Source organism: Corvus moneduloides, chromosome 23, assembly GCF_009650955.1.
Source record: "Corvus moneduloides isolate bCorMon1 chromosome 23, bCorMon1.pri, whole genome shotgun sequence".
In the NCBI taxonomy this organism is placed as follows: domain Eukaryota; kingdom Metazoa; phylum Chordata; class Aves; order Passeriformes; family Corvidae; genus Corvus; species Corvus moneduloides.
Window position 1 is genome coordinate 5914519 of NC_045498.1, and position 18290 is coordinate 5932808.

Consider the following 18290-nt stretch of genomic DNA (forward strand, 5'->3'; position numbering starts at 1 on the left):
GCCCACAGCACAGACCCCGCCCTGACCCCGCCCCCCGGGCGCGCAGGCCACGCCCCCAACTCAATCATCCAATCGGTGGGCGGTATCTGCACCGAGGCTCCGCCCCCGCCCCACCCCTCAGCCGCTATGGCCACGCCTCCCTTCCCGTCCGCCAATCGCGTTGCGGCGGCTGCCCCGAGGCCCCGCCCCTCGCAGCGCCGCGCCGCGCGCGCCGTGCGCACATCCGGCGCGCGGGGCGGGGGCCGGAAGCGGCGGAGCGGGAGCGGCGGGGCTGGGCGGCGCCGGGAGCGGCGGAGCGGGAGCGAGGTGAGCGGGCACCGGGACGCGGCCGCATCTGAGGGAGGGAGGGAGGGAGCGGGCACCGGCACCGGGACACGACCGCATCTGAGGGAGGGAGGGAGGGAGCGGGCACCGGCACCGGGACGCGGCCGCATCTGAGGGAGGGAGGGAGGGAGCGGGCACCGGCACCGGGACACGGCCGCATCTGAGGGAGGGAGGGAGCGAGCACCGGCACCGGGACACGGCCGCGTCTGAGGGAGGGGGGGAGCGGGCACCGGGACGCGGCCGCATCTGAGGGAGGGAGGGAGTGAGCGGGCACCGGCACCAGGACACGGCCAGACCCGCGGCTGAGAGTGAGCAGGAACCGGTACCGGCACACGGCCCGGCCCCGGGGCTGAGAGTGAGCGGGGACCGGCACTAGGATCGGGACACGGCCCGGCCCCGGGGCTGAGAGTGAGCAGGACCCGGCACCAGGACACGGCCCGGCCCCGGGGGCGGTACCGCGGGCCGTGAGCGGGGACCGGAGGAACGCGGCCGCTCCCCGCCGGGCCCGTGAGCCTTACCCGGGGCAGGGGTCCGCACCCGCCCGGGCTGGGGTATCCCGGGCGCCGGGAGGCTGGAGGGGCCCGGTTGCGAGGGAAGATGCCCTAAGGGCGGTGATTTGGGGTTAATTTGGGCACAGAACGGTGCGCGCTCCCCCGCGGGGCTGTTACCGGGGGGCCCTGCAGGAGCGGGCAGGGCGGATCGGTAACCGGGGCTGCACCGGGACGGGCAGGGCAGTGCCAGGTGACCGATCTGGCTGTTCCCCGGTTTGCCGCAGCCTGGAGCGAGGATTTTTGTGCTCCGCACCCCGGGTACCATCTCCATCTTCCCGGGGTGGTTCCTGTGCTCAGCCTGTTGCTGGTTCCTCCTCTGCGTTTTGCGTTTTGCGGGTGGTTAGGATGGGATAAATGTGTGATTCCTTTGGATTTCGTGATAGTGAAGTGGAAAAATGATAATGATAGGGTTGTTTTGCACATCGGGTTCTGGAATTCCCCCAGAGCTGCGCTGTAGATGCCCTGAAAAACAAGGAATCCGTGGCATCAAGACACTGCTGTGTGTGCTCGTTCTCTTCCAGAGGCGATCCTTGTGTCCCTGGAATATTGCTGAGCTTTCTGAAAGCCAAAAATACCCCCTATTATTCATGCAGAAAGTTCAGCCAAGCGGCCCGTGCTGGAGCAGGCACAGGAGGGATGCTGAGCAGCTTCCATGCTCGGAATTCCTGATATGGAGCTTGGTGCTGTATCCAATTTAGCTCAGATCCCAGATCCTTAGCTACTTCCCTGGTGGATTCATCACCCTGACAGGGAAAGGAAGTGAGAGGAGTGTAGCAACAGAGGCTGGCAAGTGCAAACCTCCTAATTCAGATAATTGTCTGAAAAAAGGAGCCTTTGCTCCGGTGCCGAGCTGTAACCACCTCTTAACATGTGAGTAAAACACCAAATAACATTTTTAATGGCTCCAGGAGGATTTGTTATATGGGAAAGCTGGAATAGGGGCCAGATGGATTTTTTTTTTTTTTTTTAAAGCACTCTTGGTTTTCTAAATAAAGTGGATCTGAAATAGCAGGAGCAGCCACCACGGGTTCTGGCGCAATGTCAGCAAGTATTGTTGGACTCTAAACAGCTGAGATCTCTGTCCTGGCAGCTGCTGGGACCAGCAATAGCTGTCTTGTGTTCATGGCTGCTCCTGACCACTGGCTAAATTCAGGCATTTGACTCCTGCCTTGATGAGCTGAACTGTTTAAAGAAAAAAAAAAAAAAGAAAAAAAAAAAAGAAAAAATTCTTTGGGCTTTTGGCAGATATAAATGTTGGAAATCATCTGGTAGCTGATCCCCTGAGATATTCCAGTGTCAGCTCAGAAATAAACTGTGGTATGTTCCTAATTTAGTTGTCCCATCTTTATTTCTTTTGCCTGTAGAAACAGGAAGTAGCTGATGCAAATTCCGTGGTGCTGACAGCAGTTTGTCGGGCTCGGTGTGAGCAGAAGCGTAGGTTTGACTTGCTTGGGCTATAAAACCAACATTTGTGTCTTCCAGAATGTCTAAGAAAGGGCTCAGGTTAATGTGCTGTCTCAGGCAAGCAAATAATTTCATTTATGGTGGTTTTAGGAGAATTTGCTCGCTCTGGAGCTGGCACAGGCCAGCTCCTCGATGTTCCCCAAACAGGAAACTCCTCTTGCTGTGATGTGCAGGGCTGCCTTTGGGGTAACCGATGTTTTTACCAATAAAATCCCTTCCTTTGATTGCTCTGCTCAGCCTGGCTGTGGGTGCAGCCTGTTCGTGGCACAGCGTGTCCAGAGCCGAATCCAGAGCCGTGTTCCCAGGCCGTGATGGGAATAAAGGGCAGTTGATAGATGAACAAATGTGCTGTGAAAAGGAACGGCCCCTCTGGCCACGGGTGAAATGTGTGTTTGCTGCTTCCGCTCCGTTGGTAATCAAAGTTCAATTGAATTTAAACAAGACCTGGATTTAAATCCTGTGTTGTGGTCCCGGAAGGGAGAGCTGCATCTCCACTCTGGCAGAGAACTCCAACCCTGCACAGGGAACTGGAAAAGTCTCCCTCATCCCTCTGGAGCACAGGGTGATGTGCAGAACAAAAATGACTCCTGGATTGATCTGCATGTCTCATCTTCCTCTTCTGAGAAGGGAGATGAGATCTGGTTGTTTGCACTGAGACCTGTGAAGTCAATTTGCACTTTCTGTCCAATTATTTCACGTTGAAACAGCCCAGTAGACAAAACACTGTTTAGATGCACTCCAGGCAGGTTCACTTTGCGATTGTTTTTATTTTCCTTACTAAACGTGAACCTCTGGGTTGCAAAACTCTGATTTATTTACAGCTCAATCTTTTTATTTCATTCCGTGTGGGTATCCAGGCAGCAGAAATAGCTGCGACCACAGGGCAAAGAGCACAGGGAGAGTGAGTCAAGAGGAGGGACTGAGATCCAGGATTTCGGGTTGCCTGCACTTAGCTCTCATTTAGCTGCCAATTTACCAACTGACTTATCTGTTAAGTTGCCCTAATGCCACCCATTAAAAGGAAATTAAAATGAGTTCACCATCTGCCGGACAGCACCAGGTTTGCAGAGCTGGAATCGAGCACTGGGAGTTCATGGCTCGGGAAAAACAAGGAGGGACTTGTCAAATGGCAGGGGGAGTGCAAGGAATGCGAGTCCCGAGGTTTTGGGACATTAATGCCAGCCAGAGCTGAGGGGATGCGCTCCCTGCAGCAGCGTGCTGAGGGTAGGAAGCAGCCTTCCATCTGGACTTTCTGCTCGGTAATCCTGATCTGAGCTGCCGTTTGCGGCTGGGTAATGGGGCTGATCAGATTAGAGCCTCGCCTGGAATGTGGTGGGGGATCAGCGGTGCAGAACGGCGGCTTTGTGTGCCCGCTGTCCTTCCCTGTGCCACATCCCTCCGCCTCGCTGCTCTCCTGGCACAGCTTCCTTAACAGGTGGCTCTTTTGGGGGAAAAACCCACACTTTCTGAGCGTGCTGGGAGCGGGGGAGGCAGAGCCCGGCTCTTTCTTGGCTGTGCTCCCACGGGAAGACGTGGATGCAGCAGGGAACGGAGGATCCTGCGGTCGGGCTTTCTACATTGCACAGAATTAAAGAGGCAGAGCTGTTCATTACTGTGATGACAGGGGCGACTGCCGTGGAGTTTCAGCTTCTCTGGACTCTTTCTGTGTATCTGGAAGCCATCCAGTCGCTGCTGTCCAGTTTTATGTGCAGTCTGTCCTCTGGCTCACTCTTGGACAGGGGAGGAAACCGCTTCTCTTCCTCTTGGAAGGGGGGGTGGCCTCTCCCCTGCCCCCCACGGCTGAGCTGCCTCTCCTGATGCAGGCAGGCAGGAGAGGGGTGGAAAACGGCCTTGTTTGTCTTGTGACATCAGTGCTGGGCTCATGACTAATGCTGGATGTGCCCCACATCCTCTGGGAATTAGGTGAAAACGTGCACTTTGAAGCAGGGCTGAGAGGGCTTGTGAACAAAAGCAAAACTCGAGTGAGAACTTGAGGTTTCCTCTCAGAGGGGATCCGGTGTCAGTTCATCTGAGAAAACCCTGCCTTCCTCTTTGAGCATTCTAGGGAGTGTTTTGGGAAGGATCCCCTCCTCCAGGCAGGGGTTTGAGCTTCTGCAGGCTGCAGCAAGCACTTGAGAAGAAAGCTGTGTCCAGGCCACCATCGTGATTCATGCTGTAAAACCTTTTGATGAGTGGTGATAAGATAAAAATGCCATTGGTGACTTTGCTGCTCCCTCCCTGCATTCCCTGGGCATTACTGTGCTGGGAGCATGACCTGCCTTGTTGCTTGGTGCAAAGCGGTAATTAATGGAAAGTTTTTATGACTTTTAAGACTTTTTCCAGATGAGATGCAGCAAATGGCTTGTGTGCCTGAGTGTCTTTCCTGTGCAGTGGCTGCAGAGGAGGTTCTGCAGACACCAGAGCTGCAGAGGAAGAACAGGGGCGCGTTGTTGCAGAAGCAGCTCCTCCGCCTGAGCTCGTGCAGCTGCTCCCCTTGGCGTGTGCCAGGGTGGCTCAGGCTCTGTGCTGGAGTGATGCTGGCCTTACAGATGCTCTTGGGGGGAATTCAGGACTCCAGGAGGTCCTTCCAGTTGCATTTGGAGATTCAAAGCCCATAGTTTTCCCCTGGAGCATGTGAGATCCCAGTGAAGCAGTTGAGCTGTGTGGTCACAGCTGAGATTTTGGCCAGGAGCTGAGTGCAGCGAGAACCTGGGCAGACCTTTGTGTGACAGAGTGGTGTCACTGCAGGGTTAGAAGGTGGAAGTTTTATGTCCTCACACATGTAAGGAGTCCTTAAAATGGAATAGAAACTATTAAGGAGCGAGTGTGGCAACAGCAAGGGGCTGTTGTGTAACCCAGCTGTCCTTGCTAATGTGAGGGTACGCTGCTGGCCGTCATCAGGGCGCAGAGCTGGGCAAGAATGATTCTTCTGGAACTGGTAGAGCTTGTACCACACGGCCATAAACCCTCTGTGGCATCTGAGGACGGAGGTAATTGTCTCCTGTCCGTGCAGGTTGTGGACAGCAGCAGACATGGAGAGGCTGGTCGAGCGGTTGGAGAAGGCTGTGGAGCGCCTGGAGACCGTGTGCCAAGGCTCTGGCAGGTGTGGAGAGGCCTCTGCCAAAGGTAAGGCCCAAAGCCCCTCCCAGGGCAGTGCTGGGGAGGGGGAAGCAAGGCTGGCAGCAGCTCCTGCGCAGGCGCTGGGGCTGCGGTTGCTGCCCTGTGAAGATAAAAACTCTGCGGCTGCAGCACTTCCTCAGCTCCGGGCTGAGCCTCCTGCAGGTGGGAGGTGCAGCCCCGGGGGTGTGGCAGCCTGTGGGATGCTCCTGGTGATCCCTGAGCTCCGGTTCCTTCCCCACAGGAGTGGCTCAGTACGTGCAGGCCTTCGATGCCCTTCTGGCCGGGCCGGTGGCCGAGTACATCAAGATCAGCAAAGAAGTCGGCGGGGATGTGCAGAAGCACGTAAGGACTCGAGTTCTCCCTCTGCTCTAGAAGTGCTGCCTGTCCTTAGGGCTGGAAGGGCCAAGTTGGCTGCAGAGTCTGCATTCCTCTAGCACTGTATCCCAGGATCTTTAGAATCCCCGAGGATTCAAAGCAGACACCCTGATAACCTCCAGCAGATTGCCACCTACACACACACGATGAATCAAAGCTGCTCCTGGAAATCCTTAAATGCCTGGCTCTGTACAGACCTTGGTGCAGGCCTTTAGGAGGCCTGAAAACTCCCCAGCCCTGAGCTGTGGCACTCTGGTGAGGTTTCTCTGGGGGTGGGTTGCTCCTGGAACGTGCTTTGGGATCAGCGTGCCAGGCTCCTCATTGGGGGCAGTGGGATGATCTGTTAACGTGGCACGAGGGAATCTCCCTCATGTTTGTGTCTGTCCTCAGGCTGAGATGGTCCATGCAGGCTTGATGAGCGAGAGGGCTCTTCTGGTGGTGGCATCTCAGCATCAGCAGCCAGCAGAGGTGAGTGGGGTAAATCAGCAATCAGAAACCTCTGTCCTCGGGGTCGGGGGTGGCTGTGAGTGTAGGGGGAACCTGGGCTGTCACAGCTGGGCCAAAAGAGGAACTAGAGGAGGACTGGGGACACTTGCTGAAGGCATGAACAGCTCTGGGTGCTCCCAAACTGGGCAGAGTCCTGGATGTTGGTTCTGAGAGCTGCAGAACTGGCATTTTCCAGTTGTTACAGCAACAAGTGTTGTGGAGCTGTCAGAGCAGCCTGGGGGTGTCAGCTCGCAGCCTCTGTCTCGAGTTTCACCTGGCACCAGCTCTGCTCAATCAGTGCTCCCTGAGAACCTGCAGACAGGATCCTGTCGGAGCCAGGAGCCACCCTGGCATTTGTGTAGCTCGTGCTTCTCATTATGTGATGCTCAGAGACTTTCAGGCATCAGACTCCTCCAGGAGCAGAACAGACACTTGTCTCTGCTTGTCTCTGCTCAATGGCCTCTGAATAATCGCTGGGCTTTTAGGATTGATTTGTCCTTAGCAGGTAATTTAACACTTTACCCTGGGCTGCTGCTTCTCAGCAGGATGTGTGGCTGAGAATCTGATCCTGAATGCATTGGCTTTTCCCTGCTGAGAACTGTTTTTCCTGAGCAACGGGATCCCACCTTGCTTTTCTTTGCAGTTATTATCTCACTCAGTCATGGCTTCTACTGTTACATTGTGGGAGCTGGATTTCTGTGCTCCTTTCCTATTCACTGCTAAATAGATCTGCATCTTTTCCCCCAAAATCAGCGTTGGAGGGTTGTTCTGTCCCACCAGGCTTGCTGGGATGCAGCTCTGTGCAGCCTCTAGCCTGAGAATCTGCTTCTAAATCCCACGGACACGTTATTTAAATAAAGGATTATGAACAAAGAACAGCCTTAATCTAGGGTAGCTCTTTGTGCAGGTTGTCTGGCAGGAGTCTAATTCTGGAGCAGCCAGTTTAAAATGCAAAATGTGTGAACTCTCAGTGCTTGTGGTGGAGAATTTCCCCATCCTGTGACTGAAATGTGCTGCTGGGCTGCAGTTTCTGAAAGTGTGGCCTGGCCAGCGGTGCTTGGGACCTCTCCGTTTTCATCTAAACAGAGGAAAGGGCAGCAAAAGGAGAAGCTGAGGCTTTGAAAAGCAAGTTTTGCCCAAATTTGTCCCTCTCTGCTGCCACCAGCAGGAGACTTTCCGACGCTAAAAGAAGGAAAAGTTGCCTAAGAGGCGTCTCTGGAAACATGGATCTGGCTCTTCACTGTGCTCTGACCCCAGAGCACTTCTGGCACTTCCAGTCAGCATTCCAAGGGAACAGCACACAGGAACAAATTTTTACCATCCCAATACTAAAGGATTGACTTGAGAAATGACTGGAATCCTGAAGTCTGGCTTGATGGGGGTGACCTTTGAACTCGCTGTGACTCTGATTGTGGGGCAGGCTGTAGGTGCCAGACCTGCCCAGCACCCCTTTCTGTGAGGCTGGGGGAAAGATTTAACAAACTGTCCTGGAACAAAAGAACCCAGGAAAGGCAAATGCTATTTCTGTCCTCGTTACTAACAAGCTTTGTCAGTGTCTCCTGGATTGAACATGAGTCACAGTTCTTGGCGTTCTCCCACAGCACCAATCTGATGGGAGCAATGACTTCAGCCCTGGAGGAGCTGGGCTGTGGGACCAAGCTGGGCTTGGAGAGGGCCAGGCCTGGGCAGGAGCTGTGGCAGTCACTTGGGCCAGTTAGAATCTTGTTGCGAGCGACCATCACCTCAGCTGTGCAGCCATTCCAGAGCCGTGCTAATTAATCTCCTTAATTGGTGCTGTCCCTGTGTGTTGTTGTGCAGAATGCGTTCTCAGAGCTGCTCAAACCCATCTCGGAGCAGATCCAGGCCGTGCAGAATTTCAGGGAGAAGAACCGTGGCAGCAAACTGTTCAATCACTTGTCAGCAGTCAGCGAGAGCATCCCAGCCCTGGGCTGGGTGGCCATGGTAAGGGCTCCAGTGGGGAGGGGTTTTCCTTGGGCTAGTGGGGAGAGTCCTGGTGGGCTGTTTGGTGCCAGTGTGCTCTTTCTGCTCTAGGCCCCAAAGCCTGGTCCCTACGTGAAGGAAATGACTGATGCTGCCATGTTTTACACCAACCGGATCCTCAAGGAGTACAAGGATGTGTAAGTTCACCTTTATCTTAGGGATGTTGTTGAACTTGGCCAGCTGGGTGTGCAGGGGCTGCTCCAGCACCTGCCCACTGCTGCTTTCCTTGGCCTTTAACTCCTCCTCCTTTGATCTCCGTGTGTCCTCAGAGATAAAAAGCAAGTGGACTGGGTGAAAGCTTATCTGAGCATCTGGACAGAGCTGCAGGCCTACATCAAAGAGTACCACACCACAGGGCTGACCTGGAGCAAAACAGTGAGTGCTGGCTCCAGCAGGGAGCTGCAGGGTGAGCCTGGCGGGGTCACCACTGCACAAAAGGAGCTCCTTCGAGTGCCTTTCCTCTTCCCTGCTCTTCCAGGGTCCTGTAGCCACAGAAGGGGCTAAAGCACCACCTGCCCCCCCGGCTGGGGTTGCACCCCCACCTCCAGGGCCTCCCCCTCCTCCTGCCCCCGTGAGCTCCAGCACAGACGACTCAGCCTCGCGCTCCGCGCTCTTCGCCCAGATCAACCGGGGAGAAGGGATCACCTCGGGTACGTGGAGGGGCACAGGGAGGGAGGGAGCTGCTCTGCTGCTGGTCCTTGCTGTGCTGCTGGTCCTTGTTTTCCTGCTGTCCCTCAATGCACCTGCTTAGGAAATACATAAAAACCCATCTGGTCCCAGTCCGGGGCTGGCCGCCGGGGCAGCGCTTTCCCAGGACAAAGCACATTTGGGGGAGAATTCTCACCCTCTTCTGGCAAATGTAACACGCCATGAACCTCTAGCTGGAATGGAGGCTGAGCCCTTTGCTTGCCTCTGTGTCTCTGGCACAAAAAGTGCGATTTTGCAGCTGTTGTTTGCGCAGAACTTTCCCCTTTTTTGTGTTACCTGGGGAGCACATCAGGACAGGAGGTGCTGGGCTCAGGGCTTCTTCCAGCTGCAGAATGGAAGAGCTGGCACACTCTGGTTCTGTGGTTCACGTGGTGTTCTTGTCAATATTGCACCAGCATTTCCTGCTTCCTCCTTCCCTTCCTGTCACTCACACTTGGGCTCAACTTACAAAGAGGGAGTTTATTTGTGTTTTGTAACCACTGATGTTTGGTGTTTGTGGAGCTGCACTCCTGGAGGGGAGCTGGGTCTCAGGTTTGCCCTTTCTTGCAGGCTTAAGGCACGTCTCAGATGACATGAAAACCCACAAGAATCCAGCCCTGAAGAACCAAGGGGGCCCCGTGAGAAGCGGCCCCAAACCTTTCACTGCTCCCAAACCAGCCTGTAATGCTAATCCCTCCCCAAAGGCACCTCCATTGCTAGAACTGGAAGGCAAAAAGTGGAGAGTGGTGAGTGCCTGGTGCTGGCAGGAGTGGTTGGAGGGGTGGGAGCTTTGGAGCAGGGAAGGAGGCTCTTCTGGAGACCTTTCTCCTAAGAGGCAGCAGCCTGAAGGCACCTGTTTGCTTTTAAAGGGATTTGAGTGGATTCATTGCTCTGCATTCAGAAAATGAAATGTGTTTCCCCTGCCTTTTCAGGAAAACCAGGAGAATGCCACTAACCTGGTCATCAGTGACACAGAGTTGAAGCAGGTAGCATATATTTTCAAGTGCACAAACAGCACACTCCAAATCAAAGGCAAGATCAACTCCATCACCCTCGGTGAGTGGGGAAAACCCTGCAAGCTGCTTCTGCCTGCTGGTGCGTGAGCAGGAGCTGAAGCCTCCAAAATCTTTGTGCCCTGATCTGCTTTTCTTTGCAGATAACTGCAAGAAGCTGGGTCTGGTGTTTGATGATGTGGTGGGCATTGTAGAGATCATCAACAGCAGGGATGTTAAAGTTCAGGTGAGTTCCTGTTCTCACTGCTGGGTGTGGAGCAGTTGTATTTCCAGACCAGGAATGTGCAGCTGTGGAGAATATCCATGAAACACCATCAGTCCCTTGGGAAAGGGCTGAAATTTGTCTCTTTGAGCTGTTTCAGGGCTTGGGGTAAGAGCTGAGGCTCTGTGAGGTAGCAAGAAACGTTTGGCTGCCAAAGCAGGAGGCCAGCAGTAGGATTTATTCCAGTTCAGTTTGGGCATCTGATTTGGGACGGTCAGTTTGCCCAGTGTTGGCTCAGGTTTTGTTCTAAAGAGATCAGAACAAGAAATTAACTTTGGGTTTTTACTGAAGGTGGCAATATTGAATCTCGTGCGTCTGCCACAGGGAGGGCTTGGAGTCAAACCTCTTGCCTTGAAAGAAAACACCCCAAAAAATGCTCTGGTTGTCCAGTTTTAGCTAATTCTGCTCTGGCCCTGCCAGGTCATGGGTAAAGTGCCAACGATTTCCATCAACAAGACAGATGGGTGCCACGTGTACCTGAGCAAGAACTCCCTCGACTGCGAGATCGTCAGTGCCAAGTCCTCGGAGATGAACGTCCTCATCCCCACCGAGGGGGGGGACTTTGTAAGTGCTGCTTTGGGATCCTTCTGCAGCTCTGCTTGGGCCTGGGGGATGCAGGAGCTGGGGTTTGAGAAAGCCCTGCAGGGAGTGGTGCTTACAGGGAGGTGTGGAGGGATAATTTATAGAGGTCAGAGGTTGTGATAAGGAAAAAAAAAACAGCAGAAAAGGTTGTCTGTAAATAAGATTATTGCTGGTTTGGGAGAGCTGCTTCTTCCTCAGGATCTCTTGGGGGCAGAACAGGCACCAGTGGTGGTACAGGAGGTACCAGAGCACAAAGCTAAGAAAAGAACTGCCTGAAGCAGTGGGAGTGGTTACTAATCTCAGTCATAAACTGATTTTTAACAACAGATTTCTGGTTTTTACCCTCCAGACTGAATTCCCTGTCCCAGAACAGTTCAAGACAGTGTGGAACGGTCAGAAGTTGGTTACCACTGTGACAGAAATCGCTGGCTAAGCCGAAAAGCTCCAAGGCTCACGCCCTCCCCTGGCCCTGCTGTGGGACAAATCTGCTTTCAGATGATTCTCTTAGATTTCTTGTACCTTTCTGCTCTCAAACTGCTTCTCTTCTACCCGAGAGACACAGCTGCCTGCCATCACTGAGATTCCTCTGCCTGGGGCTTGGGGTAGGTGGCGGGTCAGTGATTGTCCACCTCTGTCAGCAGGAAGGTGTATTTTTCTCTCCCCTTGTCCCATCTAACTGCACCAATCGATCAGAGTCTCGGTGAACTTCACAGCCAGTCCTGGCAGTTGGCTTTCAGAGTGTTGTTTTTGTATTGCCTTTAAGCAAAACTGTTCATGTGAGAGGAATGTTGTCCCCTTTTTAACGAGTAACGGTGTCTGTCGGAGTCCACAGTACCCAGCTGCTATGGCAGATGTCTTGGGAAGGTCCTGGAAGCTGCTCATTCCAGCTCTCTGGAGCACTTGGTGGCATCACAGGACATGGGAACGGTTTTGTCGGACCAAAGGCTGAGGACCTGGGCCAATTCCACCCTGATTTCTCTTCCATCATTCCCACTAGCTCAGTGCATTCCTGATTGTGCCATGACAGGAGGCTTCCATTACCCAGTGCCACAGGAAGGCTGCAGCGGTGTCACCCTGCAGCCTGGCTGGGAGCTTGGAGCTGAGCACCTCTTACTCCATGAGCCCTCCACCTTCACAAGGGAACCTTTGCCCCAAGGCTTCCTTCTTGGAGCAGCTGAACTCAGGTTCAGTCTTCCAGGACGGTTCTTCTGAACCTGTCCCCTTCCCCCGAGGAAGGGCTTCCTCCATTCCAGGTCAGTAGTGCAGAGTTGTAAATACCCGAGCTGGATCAAGTCGGTTCATCGCTCTCCTCCTCATCTGCAATCAGCCCCCACAAAATCAACCCTCCCCCCTTTTTCCCCCCTTGTTGCTTGGCTCTTGATTTTGGTGGAAGCTCGCAGCCTCTGTTCCAGGGCCCTGGAGCAGAGTGGTGGATCACACAGTACTGTACTGACCCATAAAGGGAGCTGCACGTGCTTTGACCTTCATTTTTCCAACGCCTCGGGTGGCATAAGCATATCTTAAATGCATTTCTTCTGTAAAGTGTCAATGTTCTTTTTTCTCTAGTACAAAACTTACAAAAAAAAAAAAATTATGCAAATTTTTTTTATTTTGAAACTGTCCTGTGACTTGTACTTGTCTTCTCCTGAGGCTTGTGGAAGAACCTTTCTTATGTACTTGAGATTATACAGAAGATAGAATAAAGTTAATGCCAACTTGCTCATTACTGTGACTCTTGTCTCTTTTTGGGGGCACCCAGGACTTCAGGCAGGACAAGATGCCCCTCTCTGCCCGACCCTGCCTTGATTCCTTTGAAGAGTTTCCCAGACTTTCCTCAACTCCCCTCCACTCACAGTCAGTAGTTGTCCAATCTTTTTTTTTTCAGTTGGTTAGATGGAAAGTTCTTTATTGATTTCAGTTGTACAAAAGAACATAAACCAAGCCATTAGTTGAAAACTGTTCAAGCTGTTAATACTGCTGAACTCCAAACCCTCTTCCCCCCCCCAGAAACCCCTCAATTTGGTGTTTTTCCCCATCTTGAAGGATAAGCTGTAACATAACTCCCCTGCCATGAAAGTCTTGCTGATCCCTGCACGAGTGAGTTGGGTTAATACTGCCAGTGTGTCCTGCAGGAACAGGGGATGGAGAACAAACCTCTGGCTGAGCTGATCCTTCGGCCCTCACCAGGGACCAGCTCAGCCACAGCTCTGAGAACTGAGGTCGGTTTACCAGGCCCTGTGCAGGCTGGAGTGTGTCAGAGTCAGTGCAAGGCTCAGCCCAGATGGGGCTGGAATTAAATCCCGCTGAGCTAAACCTCCTCTTGTTCCCCTTCCCCAAATCCCTGCAGGCTTGGATGCACTGAGTGCTGTTGCACAGTGAAAAACCCTCCCCCAGTGCTCCCAGAGGAGCTTCACTGGAGGAAGGGGAGGATGGTGCTGTCAAACCACTCTTCTGAGAAGTGCAGGTGATCCCCTTTCACCCCCAGGAACACCAACTTCCCTGCTTTGTCCATCTCCTGCAGCCCCAGGCGATCCTGCAGAGACAAGGGGGAGATTCCACCTCTGGAGGGGGAAAAGGGATTTCGGGGCACTCTTGCAGCAAGGCTTTAAACAGGAGCAGAGCTCATGAAACACACACTGAGGGGAATCCTGAGCCAGGCAGGAAGCACCAGTGTCAGTCTCTGGATTTCACCAGTGCCAGGAATGGCTGGAGGGAAATGCCTTCCCAAACAAGCAGCTCCTGGCAGGGGGAGGCAATGCCCCAGGAGTGACAAGAGCAGAGCTGTGGGGTCCCAGGGACACTAAAGAGGGGACACAGCAGAAGCCCCCAGCCCCCAGAACTCACCTCTTTGTACAGCGAGGTCTCCTGCAGTGGGATGGTCTCCTTGGCTTGGCCACTTTTGTAAAACCCAAACCACTGCCAGGAGGAAAAACAAGGGAACAGCTGCTGAGGGCTCCCAGGAGCTGAGCAGAGGCAGTGCAGTGTCAGGCCTGTGTTTGTCAGGCCCAGCCTGCCCCTCAGCAACCTCCAGTTCTGCCACCAAAGGACAAACCAGAAACAAGGAAGCCCCAAAACCTGCCCCTGCCTTCCTCACCTCCGAGATCGGAGGGTCCACCATGGTATCGTTGAGGAATTTCACCATCACAAACTTCTTCAGAGCCATCAGGTTTTTCTTGTAGGTCTCGTTGATGCCCTGGGTGGAAGGAAAAGAACAGATCCAAACCACTGGAGAGCCCAGAGGCAGGGAAACTGCCTGCCCTTCAACTTGAGCCTGCCCTTCCCAAGCTTCTGCTCTCCTGCTCACAGTCATCACCGTCCTTACCCTCTCCTGGTTGATGTCAGCCAAAAAGATGCTGTTCTTCCTGTAGTCCTCCTCCTTCAGCGGGTCATGCCAATACTCTGCTTGCACCAAGCTGCAGAGGGGAGAACCCAAGGATCAGCCTGGAATCCCACAGCTGCTCCCCTGGCCTGCCCTGAGGGAGGTACTCACTGCTCCTGCACAGCTTTTGTGTAGGCTCCCAGATCCAGGGTTTTTCGGATCCAGTCGCAGATGTGGGAGCTCTCCCCGGGACAGCGTGGGAAGCCGTACACCCCTGGGGCAGGGACACAGCCCAGTGAGCCAAACTGGGATCCCTCAATCCCTGCTGCTGCCCAAGAACCACCTCTTACAGAGCAGGAGCAGGAATTACCCAGGCTACCAGGCAGCTTTTAGCCCTGTGAGCTCGTTAGACAGCCCTGCTGGCCCGGAGCTGTGGCACAGACAATGGAGGGGGAGTGCTGGATGCTGTCCAGCTCACCTGCTGTGCTCCCAGGAGCACGGCTCCCTACAAGTCTTCCCACTCCACTACAAAGGAACACGCTCAGGGAGCTGTGGAACTTCTCAGGGGAGAGTATTTGATTCATTGCCAGCCACTCTTAACTACACACCTCCTTAATTCCATTTCATATCTCCCTTTCCTTGAGGCTTTGGCATTCCAGAGGCCGATTGTAAAATACCCTCGTGACCCAGAAGGTTCAGTTTCACAAATCTGTAGAAATTCCTCACAAAATAACTCATCCCAGGTGCTCCCAAGGTGTGTAAGAATCCCACCCAGACCGTGAAGCCATCTACTTGCAGAGGTCCCTTTCCACTGGATAATGAAAACAGCAAACACTGACTGGGCCAAACAGATCACCAGATCCAGACAAGAACAAAGGGACAATTTAATTACTAAAACAACGATCAGAGTTTAGGAGAGAGCCCCAAAAAGTGCCTGGGAGATGTGACAGCTGCAGGGGATGTTACCTTGGTGCTGTCCCCCGACGGAGATCAGGCTGAGCATGGGAGGAGAAGGGCACCTCTGGGCCACGGCCCTCCTGTGGGGGAAGAGGAAGGAGCTGAGCCAAGCATGCCCAGGCCACAGGTGCAGCTCCTGCGTGGGCTTGGGCACTTGTGTAACATTTGCTGAGGGATTTAACCCCGCCTGCAAGAGCAGGGCTGCAGGAAAACACAACCTGCCCCTTTTGGAGCACTGCTGCCTTTAGGAGTTCAGCAGTTTGCGTGTGCTGAGCACTTCTAAAGGGTCTTAAATGAACACCTGAACCCAAGAGGAGTCCCTGGAGCTGGAGCAGGAGTGCAGACTTACAGGAATTGGCCTCCCTGGGAGAAGCCCATGGCGTTGTAGCCTCCCTTGAGGCGAGGGTCCGTGGCGAGCTGGCTGCACACCTCGCTCACCTGATCGTTCACGTTCATGAAGAAGCTGTTCTCCATGTCCTGAGGGATCAGATTAGGATGGATCATTGGTACCTTTGCCATGGCTGGTGCTATTTTAAGCTCTGCAAGCAGGTTGCTCTGACAGTTGTGGTTTTGAAGGAGGACCTGAGCTTTCACAGGGACGGAAGTGAAATTCCAGTTTTGAGACTTCCCCTTACCATGTCCTGCTCTGGTTGGCAAAACGGCCTCATGTGGCACAGTGACACTTCCCCAAACTTCTGCACAACTTGAATCTCTTCAGATTTTGTTCATATTTATAAAAATTAAAAATCAGCCTTCTCCAGAACCCAGAAAACTGCACCCACACTGCACATTATTTAAAGAAATTCCATAGGAACTAAAAAAAATCTGTCAGAACCCATGGAGTGTGTAACTGATTACACTGAAGTAAATAAATGGTTGCAGACCAAGAAGCACGGCCAGGGATAAAGCTCTGCCTCAGCACAGCATCCACCCCCCCGCAGTACTACCTGCAGGGCTTGGAGTGTGCTAATCAGAGGATTTGCATATTAATCCAATTTAGGTCAGGGATTTGTTTTCCCCCAGCGCTTTTCTGCAGGTATTAGCTGGACTTTATCGAGTCCTACCTGTCGAAGCTGTTTACCTCAGCGAGAATAAAAAATCAGCAGGGAAAGCGCAGCGGGAATCCTTGTGGAATCCTGTTAAAGCCAGGAACTGCAGCAACTCCAGCCCCACCCCCTGCACGCAGACACCCGAGTGACACCCGACTCACCTGGATCAGGTTGCTCCCGATCTTGAGAGACAGGACGTAAATCCCTGGAATTTTTTTCTCCACTAGTTTTTGGATGTAGCCCATGCTCACCGGGTTGCAGCAGCTGTCTCCTGCGAAAGAGAGCACCGGGCTGCACCACCACGCCACGGCCCCGGCCCTCACCTCACCTCCACAAACACATCACGAGCCCCCGCTGCCACGGGACCGCGAGCTGCCGGCGGAGCACGGTCAGCACCTCCCGGCCTCCGCGGACACCGGCAGTCCGGAGGAGGGGGACACCGGAGCGAGCGCCCCTCGGGCCTGCTCAGCCCCCAGCCAAGCCCCGCCGCTCCCGAGGCCGTTGTCGGGGGCTCCCGGCTCACCCATGCCGTGCCAGATCACCAGGGGCGTGACGGCGGCCGCGGGGCCCAGGCACAGCCCCAGCAGCGCCAGCAGCGGCACCGCCGTCCTGAGCGCCGCCATTTTGGCCAGTCACATGACTCGCCGCCGGCAGGGAGGGGGCGGGGCCTCATGGGAGGGACCAATCCGGGGCGTGGCTCGCGGGGGGGGGGCGTGGCCCAGCGCGGGGGCGCGGCCCCGGGACCGGCCCCGAGCCGCGGGTTCGAGTCCCGCCGTTCCCGATCCCGCCCAGAAATCCCAAAGCCGGCGGCAGCGTGGGGCTGCGTCCCGCTCCCCGCCCCGGGACACGGGGGGGTTCACGAGGCCCCTGCCTGCGCGTTGTCCACGTGGCACTGCATCCTCTCTGCCCTGCTGTATGTTGGGAATGGGCTGGGGCACATCCTGGCCGGGCTGCTGGCTGATTTCCTCCTGCAGAGGCGGGTGCTTGGCACAGCACCCGTCAGGAAGCTTTTCTCAGCACTGAGTAAGGACAAGCCTTCATCTGCCACCCAGCCTTTCCAACGCACTTGCGTGGCCTGTTATAAAACACTTCCCATTTCCTCCCAAGGGATGCTGCTCCCTCCCAGCCGCCCTCCTGGTGGCTGTGCCTTACCTTGGCTGCAGTTCCACAGTCCTCGAGGTCCTTCTCACGCTGGCCTTGACAATAATCAGCATGACAGGGGCAGGCTTCGATATCAACCACGTGGATGTTGTGCCCAGGCCAGGGGGTCTGACCTCTGTGCCCTCCCTGGCTCTGCATCCTTCCCGATCCCAGTCCCATAAGGCCTCTGACACTTCTACTCTTCCCTCTTCTGTAGCTGCTGGCTTTGGAAGTTAAGGGGTGAAATAAAGGCTTAAAAGTCCCCCCCCCCACTCTTGCAGGGATGATCCTAACGTTGCTCAGCCCCGCAGGCAGTATTCCTGTGGTGAGGGAAGGGACAGGAAGCACCCACTCCTCTCCCTGCTTGTGACAGTTTCCTCCCTGCCTCCCTTTGCTCTCTCTCTCCCCAGAGATGGAGGATTCCTGCTGGGAATCACAAATACCTTTGGCGTAGTGGCAGGGATTATTGTTCCCACTGCAGCTGGACTTCTCATCAGTCAGGTAACTTGGGGTCAGAAAGCAACAGAACATCCCTGGAAAAAAAACCCCAAACCTGCTCTCAGCAATGGATTCTTTTCTTTGCACTGAATCCAAAATGACACCAAGCCCACCCCCTCTCCTAAAGCAAATGCGTTGTAGCACCTGGCAAAACAGAGCTCTGTACTATTTTGGGGACATAGGGATGACTCAGAAAGCAGGAAGAGCTCCACATGGGACCCATCTGGATGTATTTGGAGATGGGGAGAGGGTCGAGCGAGTGGGGTGAGTGGGAAGCTCTGTGCCAGGCAGGAAACTTCCTGAATTCAGCACAGAAATGCCAAGGTAGGAAATGTCTCTGCAATCAGACAGGGTCTGGCAGTTCTTCCCTGGGAGGGTGGGCAGGCCCTGGCACAGGGTGCCCAGAGCAGCTGGGGCTGCCCCTGGATCCCTGGCAGTGCCCAAGGCCAGGCTGGACATTGG

At 54.5% G+C, this 18290-nt stretch overlaps 2 protein-coding genes across 2 annotated transcripts; one reads left to right on the forward strand and one right to left on the reverse strand.

Annotated features, from left to right (window-relative positions):
- Positions 1–244: 244 nt before the first annotated feature.
- CAP1 (cyclase associated actin cytoskeleton regulatory protein 1) lies at positions 245–12591 on the forward strand. Its single transcript, XM_032132169.1, has 13 exons — positions 245–306; positions 5353–5465; positions 5701–5801; positions 6225–6302; positions 8139–8282; positions 8373–8458; positions 8591–8696; positions 8800–8971; positions 9579–9754; positions 9941–10064; positions 10165–10247; positions 10704–10847; positions 11215–12591. The coding sequence occupies exons 2-13, from the start codon at positions 5372–5374 to the stop codon at positions 11296–11298; spliced, it is 1392 nt and encodes a 463-aa protein (XP_031988060.1). The 5' UTR covers positions 245–306; positions 5353–5371; the 3' UTR covers positions 11299–12591.
- PPT1 (palmitoyl-protein thioesterase 1) lies at positions 12427–16871 on the reverse strand. Its single transcript, XM_032132171.1, has 9 exons — positions 16714–16871; positions 16352–16461; positions 15491–15618; positions 15151–15221; positions 14356–14458; positions 14188–14278; positions 13960–14058; positions 13710–13781; positions 12427–13398 (listed from the first exon to the last, which is right to left on the reverse strand). Exons 1-9 carry the CDS (start codon positions 16811–16813, stop codon positions 13276–13278), a joined length of 897 nt encoding a protein of 298 aa, XP_031988062.1. The 5' UTR covers positions 16814–16871; the 3' UTR covers positions 12427–13275.
- Between the last annotated feature and the right edge of the window lie 1419 nt (positions 16872–18290).

Bases quoted from the DNA above. Each gene is read 5' to 3' on its own strand.
- CAP1 (XM_032132169.1), top strand. From the start codon at position 5,372: ATGGAGAGGCTGGTCGAGCGGTTGGAGAAGGCTGTGGAGCGCCTGGAG. The intron at 6,303-8,138 runs GTGAGTGGGGTA...GTTGTTGTGCAG, and splicing joins AGCATCAGCAGCCAGCAGAG to AATGCGTTCTCAGAGCTGCT. The intron at 8,972-9,578 runs GTACGTGGAGGG...CCTTTCTTGCAG, and splicing joins GGGAGAAGGGATCACCTCGG to GCTTAAGGCACGTCTCAGAT.
- PPT1 (XM_032132171.1), bottom strand. From the start codon at position 16,813: ATGGCGGCGCTCAGGACGGCGGTGCCGCTGCTGGCGCTGCTGGGGCTG. The intron at 14,059-14,187 runs GTAAGGACGGTG...CCTTCCACCCAG, and splicing joins CTGACATCAACCAGGAGAGG to GGCATCAACGAGACCTACAA. The intron at 13,399-13,709 runs GTGAGTTCTGGG...TTGTCTCTGCAG, and splicing joins AGACCTCGCTGTACAAAGAG to GATCGCCTGGGGCTGCAGGA.